Here is a 10314-nt window from a genome sequence, read left to right as displayed (position 1 = left end):
ACATATATACAAGGCGGTGTGTGAAAAAAGCTCGGAGGATCATCAGAAACTCCAGCCACCCGAGCCATGGGCTGTTCTCACTGCTACCATCAGGTAAGCGGTATTGCAGCATCAGGACCCGCACCAGCCGACTCCATGATAGCTTCTTCCCCCAAGCAATCAGACTTCTGAACTCTTGATCTCCCACGATCAAAATACATCAGCACTGCACTTTATTACCCTTACTCTTATATCTCACACCGGACTGTCATAAATTATATTATTATTATTATATTATGTTCAACCGACAGCCTGAATGTCAATATAGTACAATACTGTACATTCTATATATATATACTTTTTATATATTTTTATTTTTGTTATTTTTATTGAATAATGTGTATCTATATAGTAAAAAAAAACAAAAAAACAAAACAAAAACAGCGTATTGTATACTGTACAGTGTATGTTATTATTTGTATATTGTTGAGTGTAATTATGTGTATAACAGATGTATAAATTGTGTTGTGTTAATTTGATGTTATTGTAAATTGGTATATGTCTCATCACTGTCACGACTGCTATGTTGATTGGAACTGCACCCAAGAATTTCACACACTATTGCACTTGTGTATATGGCTGTGTGACAATAAAGTGATTTGATTTGATTTGATTTGATTTTGATACAAAGTCATGTGACCTCAGTATTTGCAGGGACCTCCTTTTCAATATTTTTAACAAACATTTGACTGACTTACTCATTGCTTCTCTCCCCAACCTCTCAAATGTTTGTTTCCTCCAGGATACAAAAACCTTTTATGAAAAAGCAGAGATTTAATAAAACTGCTTTTTCTTTCTTTCTTTCTTTCTTTTTTTTGAACCAGCATACCAGTGGATGTCTGATCTGATCACAAGAGGAACTTGGATCAAATGGCTGTATCAAGGACAACATTCAAAACTCTGTTTGGAGTTCATAGTGTCATTCACGGACAGTCATTTCTACCCATCCTCACCTGCTCTATACTGCACACCAGGAGCATCTATGAGCGAGATTACCGCAGACAAGGACAAGCCACCTGACACCCACTGGCCCTGGCAAAAAATACGTTTAGATTTCTCTAAAGGTGTGGATGGTATTAAGAAGCAGTTTGGGCTGTTAAAGGATGAATTTGTCCAGTGCTGGACTGGGCCAGAGGGAAAGCCGTTAATAGAGCACATTCTGGAGCAAACCCGGGTCCAGTGGGAGTTCCGTGGACCCGAGAGTCTAAATCAGTGGATTGTGCCTAGTGCCCGACCGATATATCGGTCGGCCGATATTAGTCTTTCACCGATATATCGTTATCGGCGTATTTGTTTACTGATATGCGCATATATGAAAACTTTTTTTCAGAACATATAATGCAGAAAACAGTGCTTTAGAATTGGTGTCATTACGTAGTTTGTCCAGCAGGGTGCGCTCCGACTCCATTGTTTACAGAGCTGACCCTGAACTGACGGTGGCTTTTCAGACAGGGCGGAGGTCAGCGGTGTCTTCTCCGTAAATTGCTAACTAGTTTGTGAAATATATACTGGAAAGTTAATAAACAATGACAATGACCCCATCATTTTATATAACTAATATAACGTTAACCCTGTCCCTGACAACCATGTCACTCATGTTGATCACATCTGTTTATGTTAGCCAGCTATAGTTTGTCAGTGCAGTAATGTAGCAAATTGAAAGCTCAGAACATCTTTTTGCAGCTCAGCAGACAACGGTGCGATGGTAGATTGTGTCTGTTGAGTGTTGATTTCACGCTATGTTATTACCTAGTTGGTGAGACACAATGCCGGAAAGTAAATAAAGTCCATCTTTTGCTCTCCATGGCAACGAGCTAATAGATAACTAGCTAACCACGTAGCTACTTTCATACCTTGTCAGCGTGTAAACGTATTCACCAAACTGTTTTGTTCAGGATTCACAGTTTGGTACCCCCTTCATCTGAACAATTCCAGTCATTGCATTTATAAAATGTAATATTTAAAAGTCTGGTTTTCCAGACATTAAAATAGGATACGTAATAAAAGTAGATTTAATAAAATAGTATATTTACCCTGTGTAAATAATAATGCATAGGTCCTTTTCGTATAAAGCTCCCTCTGATTTGTAAAAATGGCATGAAAAATAGGCATTTGGACAGGAATAACACAAAATCTGTAATTCATGATTGTAACACCTTAATTCATGCATTGTAGTCATTTTAGATTGAGAATGAGATTTTACATGGGAGCAGCATTGAAAATCACTGCTCTGTACTAGAGGATCTGTTATTTGCATACATATTCATAAGCAGTAGAGGGGCAATAACATGCGTATCCGTGGGGATGGAAGACCATGGATGGTAAACATTTCAGCCGAGACCTCCTTTTCTCATCAGAGTGATGACATTTACAGTTACTTTCTCTACACCAGAGGTGGACCTTACTGGCAGGATGTCAAGGCATGTCTTAAAACATTTGCATCCATAATGATCTGGAACATACTTATGTAGTTGTAGTAATGTGAAAAGTCCAAATTGCTTCTGTAAAACCTTCAATCTATTTTACAGATTCCATTCACTAAGTTTTTTCTTTCTAGCCAGGGAAGAATACAAGATGATCAGCATGTCCTCTGGTTAGAGAAGGTCTGCATGATTTCCTTTTTGCTCCACAGTTCATCTAGTAATTGATGTGAATGTCTAGTCTTTTTCTTGTTTTCTCTGCTGACATTTATGCAAGTTTTGCACCTTGGTAACTGCCTAGCAACCAAATAGGGTTACCCTAGCAACCAATTTGCCATTCAGAAAAACAAGCAAGGGGTAGGGATGCATAGGACTTCTTGCAGCTGGCTGTCTATCTGTATGATGTTCCTTCTGTCTGTCTGAAAGACCTTCAAACTTCCAACACTTCAGATTATTTTAAACTTTCAGACAAGGCTTTGTCAAGCCAACAAAGTTTGTCTTCAAACTTTACTATCTAGTTTATTATAATGTACCTCAAAGTCTTAAAATGTGTGTATTTTTAGGTAAACAGTATTGGTTTTACATTTGGGGACAAAGCTGATGGCCCATTTCAGCTTGAAATTGACATCACTGCGCTGTGTAACGACCACACCCACACAGGGGAGTTTGCATATGAGCTTTACAAGAGAAACAGAGGTTTGACTGGACTAAACTGGACTCAGGAAATGGATGACAGCATCTATGGCTTTATTTTAATCTACTGCTTTATTTTATACAAACAATGAAACGTGGACGAAGTCCCATTCACTCACACACATAAAATAACCACATAAAAGACACATATGTACAAAATTATTGCTGTAAGATCAATTAAACATTTTGTGTTACTGTGCCAAAAAGTGGCTTTACAGTTTTTACTTTACAATAGATTTAAGCCAACTACATAATAAATCATATGTATGAAGTACTTGTTATCAGCAGACATACTTGCTCTTCTTCATACATAAATCAAGAACAATGCTTAGAAAGTATAAAAACAAAATCTTATTTATAAATGAAAGAAAACTTGTTGGATGACTCATGAAGTCTTACCTAGCAAACAGCAAAAAACAGACATTCGCAGAAGAGTAGAAATGTACAAATGTTTGGAATTTAACAGACAAATAAGACGAAAACTAAACACTTACAGTGAGTGTCTGAGACAATAATGAGACAGAAATAAAACACGGGAGTTAAGCCAGAACCAAGCCTCGTCTGGCACCCAACATATTCTCCTTCTTCTGTTTTCGGTAATCTGTGTGTTTGGCACGTCGTTCCTCTCTTTAATGAAGGTTAATAAAGAAAAAAACATTCAATGTGCGTTTCAGTTCAGAAAACCAGGAAAAAGACATTTATGGCTGATTAGCTGTAGGAGACAATAAATCTGATGAAAGTATAAAGTATCTTACCTTGTTTGAACTTGGTGCTCTTTATAGTTTTTCTGGTGAGAAGGAATCGTCTGAGATTTATTAAGTGCCGTATTCTCCTGTGCAGCTCCGAAAGGCTTCAGTTTTCCTGTGGGGATGACAGAAACATCCACAGCAATTAACAGCTGGCAGAGATAATTCCTAATTTTTTCTTTCACAAAGAAGCATTGGCTGACATGTTAACCCTGGCCTTTGAAGCCTATTTTTGTTAGAGCATAGACTTACCCTTGTGCGGTTTGTAGCTCAATGGGCGAGAGAGACTGGCCTTCAGATCAAATGTGTTCTTCTTGGTGGTGCCAGGTGTGGCTGACATGCTGTTGTTCCCACTAAAAACGTATGGAGTTACTCCTGCAAATAAAAATAAAAAAGCATGAAATCAATGCTTCAGACATTGTTATTAAAAATTATTAGTGCAACATAATGGCATTACGCTTACCAGGTGTTTTATTGACTGTGCTGATAGTTTTATTAAGCTCTGGTTTGCTGTAAATGTCAGATTTTCTCCCTGGAGTGGAAGTGAGGGGGATGTGAGGAGACATACGAGCTGGAGTCTTTACCAGGGAATGCTTGTGTTCATTATCCTGAGTGGCCTGCGAGAACCTAGAGAAAGAAAAAAGCAGTTAAGTGATCGGTCTTTCTATTTTGATGCTTTACTTGGCAATTCTAGTTCATTGGCTTTAGCATCTTTCATAACTATATTGTAACCATTTTTCCTCCCCTGACTCCTACCTGAACTCTCAGTATAGGCCGATCCGATACCAGTTGTTTTTTTTCTAAATCAGTTTTGAATATCTATACCTCTCTGTTTGGAGCTGACTGGGGGTACTCTTTTATATGTAAAGAACAAAAACATCTAACTATGCATTATTCATTATGCAGTTATATAATTTTTTTTTAGTCTATTAAGAAAAAATGTTTTTTTTTTTAAATTGTCTCCTAAATAATGCAGCAGTAAATTTAACAGTAATTCCAGTGAAAATCATCAGTAGAAAAGAAACCAGTTGTTTACACATTTGTTCAACTTGTATATGGATTTAAAGGGATAGTTCACCCAAAAATGAAAATTCCTTCATCATTTACTCACCCTAATGCCATCCCAATGTGTATGACTCTCTTTCTTCTGATGAACACAAATTAGAATTTTTAGAAGATTATCAGCTCTGTAGGTCCATACAATGCAAGTGAACGAGTACCAATATTTTAAAGCTCTAAAAAGCACATAAAGGCAGCATAAAAGGAATCCAAAGACTCCAGTGGTTTAATCTATATCTTTAGAAGTTATATAATAGGTTGTGGGTGAGAAACAGATCAATATTTAAATCCTTTTTTACTATAAATTCTGCTCCCGAACATGGAGATTTACAGTAAAAAGGACTCAAATATTGATCTGTTTCTCACCCACTTTTATCACATTGCTTCAGAAGACATGAATTAAACCACTGGTGTCTTACTTTAATGATGCCTTTATATGCTTTCTGGACCTTCAAAGTTCCGGCCACCATTCACTAAATCTTTGTTTGTGTTCTGTAGAAGAAAGAAAGTCATACACATCTGGGATAGCATGAGGGTTTGTAAATGATTAAAGAATTTTCTTTTTGGGTTGAACTATCCCTTTAAATTGACACCCATGCTTTTATGCCATTTTTGGAGTTTGACCATAACAACCATGGGATGCACAGTATCAGATTTGGATCGGGCTCATCTGGGTGGATATCGATCCAGGTATCGGATCGGTGCATCCCTTACTAAAAACATTTTAAAGAAGTACTGATGTATTTACCGGACATTGATTTTACTGTTGGTAAGGATGGTTGGCCTGAAGGTGGAGCTGTCCTTCAAAGCAGGCTTGCTGGCAGACTGCTGAGTGACCCTTCGTCTTTCAGGAACTGGTTTCTTCTCCTGCACTCCAGGACTAAAGAATGATGCTTGGCTTGCAGGTGCCTTCTAATGGGAGACAATACTTGGACCTCATCAAACAATTCAACCCACTCTTGAATAAATCCACAGATTTATATATTGTAAAAAAACAAAACAATTGAAAGGCCCGTGTTCCCCTCTCTTCGTTACCTTCAGTTCCATGACAGAAGTCCTGATCACCTCAATTTGCTTGTTCTTTCTCTGAACATAAGAATCGATGGACTCCATCTTTTTGAAGTGAGCCTCATGCAGTTTTTTGAAGTCTGGGGGAGAAATACATTACACAGGGGCAGAGAGAAGACATCCCTCAGATTAAACAGTCAACAAATAAACGTCAACGTCACAAGTTTCTGCATTTCTTGAGCTGGACAATTAGTGTTTTGTCTTTGTGTGTAAAGTTGGAAGGATCTAATTACTTGGAGTTGTCGGCCACAGAGCAGGTTTCCTCTTCATCAAACCTTCATGACGGGGGATTTTACCTACTGTCCTTCTTCCCGTACCTGTAGGATTTTTTAATGCAGTTTTTATAGTCAGCCTTGTCTCCTGTGAGACTTTTAGTTTTCACCCATCTATTAGATCATAATTAAAAGGTTATTTAATAATCACCGTTATGCATTGGTAAAAGTCCAGACTGTGTAGGAGACACTCTTGTTGGCTGGGCAGGACAAAGCCTTACCTTTCTCACTTGGCTCTACATGAGCATCTTTAGAGTCTTTATTTGTTTCACCAGATTCTAGCCCTTTCTCCAAAGTATCCTCTGTAGTAGACATTTCGGGTGGAACTGGAGTCTGTGTGTCCTTGGTTGAGGACACCTTCCTCCTCTTGGAGCCCCTTCGGCTTTCCTCCGACTCTGCCGGCTTCTCCTCAATCTAAATATAACACATTTTTATATTTTTAAAAAGACAACTTTTGACAGGGGTGCATTCTTGTGCATTGAGGATATGAGATTTTACAGTCTGCTGTTGTTTCCATATCTCAAGAAAATCTGTATATGCTCATGTATACCTGAGTAATGACTGGTGCGGGTTCACTGAGCTTTCTCTTGGCAGTGCGGCCTTTCCCTCGGCGGTCGGTCACAAAGTTTGCAGTGTGAGGAGCATCCTGCGCGTCCACGGGCGAGACGGAGTCGTGCGCGTCCGCAGTGGCTGCATAATTTCCCTGCAAACAATGCAGGGTCTTTTCTGTTCTGTACCCTTCACATAGATTATGAATGACAGTGGCCAAATTGTAGCCAAATAATTCCAGTTGTAAACAAAGGTTTTTTGTATTACTTACATTCTCAGATGTATGCTGTTGTGAAAAGTGATGTTTTAAAGCCTTCAACAGCTTATCAGCCTAATTGAAAAATAAAACCGAGCATTTAGAAAAGAGACAACGACAAAAGGATTTGATTTAGTGCAAAAAGACAACAATATTAGCCATTTCCCCTAGCCGAATCATAACGGAAATGCTAAGTAAGCTGCTGCATTTTAATTTATAGCTCGTTTGCAGAAAAATATGCGCGTTTAATTCATTTTTACATATACATATCATATAGTACACGTGAGTGCAGTGTACACAGCCTACTGCACGAGAGCTCTTGTTTAAATTTACCTTCATATTCGCTTTCAGACCAACTTCCTTCGCGAGGCGCTGCAATTCCGCATATTTAAGGGACTCCAAATCCATATTGTAATAATAAACTATCTGAAAACTAAACAACTATTAATATTAACGTTTACTATCCCTAAGACACTGCGCGGTTTATTTAGGTGGGTTTGCCGTTTGAAAAATACCCCGTTTCAAAAACAGCCCTTTCCGCCAAATGATTGGCCGAGAAGACTATGACGACACTATCCTATATCCAATAAGAAGCAGCGTTGATCCATCGTTGGCTTTGATTGGCCTGAAGGCTTAAAGGCGGAGATTGAGTGTGCAGTTTAGGACGCCACCTCGTGTCTAAACCGTAAACAAAACGAATCCTGTAGAACTTGTCGCGCTTTCTGAGCTGGGCAGATAAAACGAAAACGTGTTGCTGTAAAAAATGTCGACCAGAAATCCAAGTTCGCTGGAAAACTCTTATGATATCGGTCCATGTGACTCGACACAAACTAGTTCAATGGAAGACCAGCTAAGAGCAGTGAAGGACAGAGAAGTCTGTATGGTAGACTTTAGGAATTGCAGTGTTTTTCAGTGCACGACATGCAACACTGTGCTTGGAGACTCTCTCGGTATCTGTGGGGAAGTCCAGAACCACCAGTTTGTAATTTGTTTGAGTAAGTTGTTCTCTGACTTTAAACTAGTCAGTTTCCATCCACACGTGCTCAAAGCTGACACATAAGTGTAAGTCATGAAAATGGAGTGCTTTTCTATGCACCAAAACTTGGTTTTTGTCTTCCTGCAGAAGTTACTGAGGATGTGAGGGTGAATAAAAAGCTGGAGATGAGCTTGGATGGTCAACTGGCTTCATCGTAAGTGATCCTATATGGAAATCTCTATGGCTTCAGTTCATTTGGATGTCCTATAATCTTGTGCTTTGACCAGAATCTATTTTTGTGTGTTTTTAGCATTTACCAAGGCCTTCACTGTGCTGGTTGTCGTGGTTGTGTTGGCCTGGTTCTTCACTCAACCGCAGAGCACCTGTCTGCTTTAAGAAATCTCTTCCTATTACGAAAAGAGCTGCTAAATTGGTGGTTTTTCTGTTCTTTATTTAATGTTACAATCAGACACTTTACATTGCATACATACAATAACAGAAGGGAATATAATTTTTATTCTAAATTGTAACTTGTAAATCATAACTCTTATGTAAATGTTTTACCGGTTGCATCACTTTTGTGATGACAGTCACTTTAACAAGACAAATGTGTTTTGTTTTACATTTTAGCTACATGCTAAGAAGTGGCACTTGTGTTAAAGCCTTAAAAATTAGCTTCAAACCCAGACTTGTGGACAAAAACATTAAAGAGGTAATAATTATGCTTTCATGCACTCACTCATTTGGATTTTTACAACTTCTCATTGGAATTGGATTAGACATTTATGAATTTTCTCTCTTATCTTTCAAGTTGAAACTGGATTTAGAAGCTCAGCTGAAGCAGGTGAAGATTTTGGAGGAAATGATGGAAAAATTGTGCACACAAAATGTAAACTGAATGCAATTCAGCTCTCTTGTAACACTGTTGAAATAAAAATCTATTTTTGTAAGGAGTTTGGTTCTTTTTTTTGTTTTATGTAACCACGTATGTAATATTGACTAGCTTGATTACTCTATTTTTAATGTTTTATTTACGTTGTTCAGAAAAATATATTGTAAAAAAAAAAAAAGTATATAACCTATATTGAAGCAATTTTGGGAGAATAATACCCATAAATAAACCAGACTATAGATAACTGAAAACATTTTAAATAAAGTACTTATAATCTTGGTGTAAAGGATTAGATTACAACAGAAAGGAAACAACAAATACTTTAATGATTGGCACATGCTGCTTTTTTTATTGCTAAAATTGTATACATATTTTTGTATAGTACAAAATCATGCGGGACGCATCTGTAGTGCATAGATCAGACCAAGCATAGAGTTTCAAATTCAGAGGCAAAATCGGCAATGCAAACCATTACAGGCCAGCAAAGCATAAAAACCTTTGTTCTCATTTGTATCATTTGTAGTGCACATGGATCAAAACTTATCAAATTATATTTGTATATTTTCCAGTTAAAACATTCACATTTGCATCTGTCAGAATCTGAATCTTTCTGAATCTGACTTTGCCTCTTCATAGTCATTACAATTTCATTTTCGTCATACAATAATCAAATCCAAAAAAGTAACATGTTAATGAGTTAATATATTTACCTGTAAATAATTTACAGTAGACATAAACCTTTGGGATTTCATGCATTTGAAAATAAAAATCACAACAATGGTCCACTCATTGATTTTTGTACATCACATTTCTGCATAAATATGTTTAAGCAAAGCTTAATTATTGCATGCAGCACAACACATTTCTTACCCACTTCTACCATGCATCAGCAAATTTTTTTTGGATTCCTATTAAAAAAAACTCAGTTTCACAATAGATTCCACCACAATCCTCTCAATTTTGTGAATGTGTTGTGGTGTGTCCTGTTTAATTAGGATTCATGGAGATAATTATTCTTCAGAGCATCACAAACGGCCACCCAGAACACTGCTCATATTGCTGTTAATGAAAATAAACTGCAAATCATCTTACAGCTTGTGCATTCCACAATGGTTTGTATGTAAACATGCAAAGTCAATAAGAGGGCACAGGCCCTGCATATATAGATATTTTCCATTAATTTTCCCACCAGTTCAAAATAAAAAAAACATCTTTTTTTTTTTTTTTTTATAATTTAAGACCTTAAGTGCTACCCTTGCAAATTAATTAGATGAGTCAATGACTAATGAAATGAGGGTGTTAACAGCCAGTTCACACCTTTACTCAGGTGTATATTTCAGTATG

General features: G+C 37.4%; 3 protein-coding genes across 3 annotated transcripts; 2 read left to right on the top strand and 1 right to left on the bottom strand.

Annotated features, from left to right (window-relative positions):
- The first annotated feature begins 874 nt into the window (after positions 1 to 874).
- Positions 875 to 3253, top strand: ndufaf1 (NADH:ubiquinone oxidoreductase complex assembly factor 1). Its single transcript, XM_051647400.1, has 4 exons — positions 875 to 1363; positions 2316 to 2459; positions 2568 to 2642; positions 3023 to 3253. Exons 1-4 carry the CDS (start codon positions 875 to 877, stop codon positions 3242 to 3244), a joined length of 930 nt encoding a protein of 309 aa, XP_051503360.1. The 3' UTR covers positions 3245 to 3253.
- An 18-nt stretch (positions 3254 to 3271) lies between these two features.
- nusap1 (nucleolar and spindle associated protein 1) lies at positions 3272 to 7584 on the bottom strand. The gene is made up of 11 exons (XM_051647754.1): positions 7436 to 7584; positions 7118 to 7177; positions 6848 to 7000; positions 6519 to 6711; positions 6259 to 6342; positions 5993 to 6105; positions 5706 to 5869; positions 4362 to 4525; positions 4151 to 4273; positions 3908 to 4013; positions 3272 to 3779 (listed from the first exon to the last, which is right to left on the bottom strand). Exons 1-11 carry the CDS (start codon positions 7508 to 7510, stop codon positions 3692 to 3694), a joined length of 1323 nt encoding a protein of 440 aa, XP_051503714.1. The 5' UTR covers positions 7511 to 7584; the 3' UTR covers positions 3272 to 3691.
- Positions 7585 to 7865: 281 nt separating this feature from the next.
- On the top strand, positions 7866 to 9031 carry oip5 (opa interacting protein 5). The gene is made up of 5 exons (XM_051647755.1): positions 7866 to 8097; positions 8226 to 8292; positions 8389 to 8511; positions 8709 to 8790; positions 8890 to 9031. The coding sequence occupies exons 1-5, from the start codon at positions 7866 to 7868 to the stop codon at positions 8974 to 8976; spliced, it is 591 nt and encodes a 196-aa protein (XP_051503715.1). The 3' UTR covers positions 8977 to 9031.
- Positions 9032 to 10314: the final 1283 nt, after the last annotated feature.

Source organism: Myxocyprinus asiaticus, chromosome 21 (assembly GCF_019703515.2).
Source record: "Myxocyprinus asiaticus isolate MX2 ecotype Aquarium Trade chromosome 21, UBuf_Myxa_2, whole genome shotgun sequence".
Classification (NCBI taxonomy): domain Eukaryota; kingdom Metazoa; phylum Chordata; class Actinopteri; order Cypriniformes; family Catostomidae; genus Myxocyprinus; species Myxocyprinus asiaticus.
The sequence above is the reverse complement of the archived record's forward strand: the minus strand, read 5'-3'. Positions and strand labels throughout refer to the sequence as shown.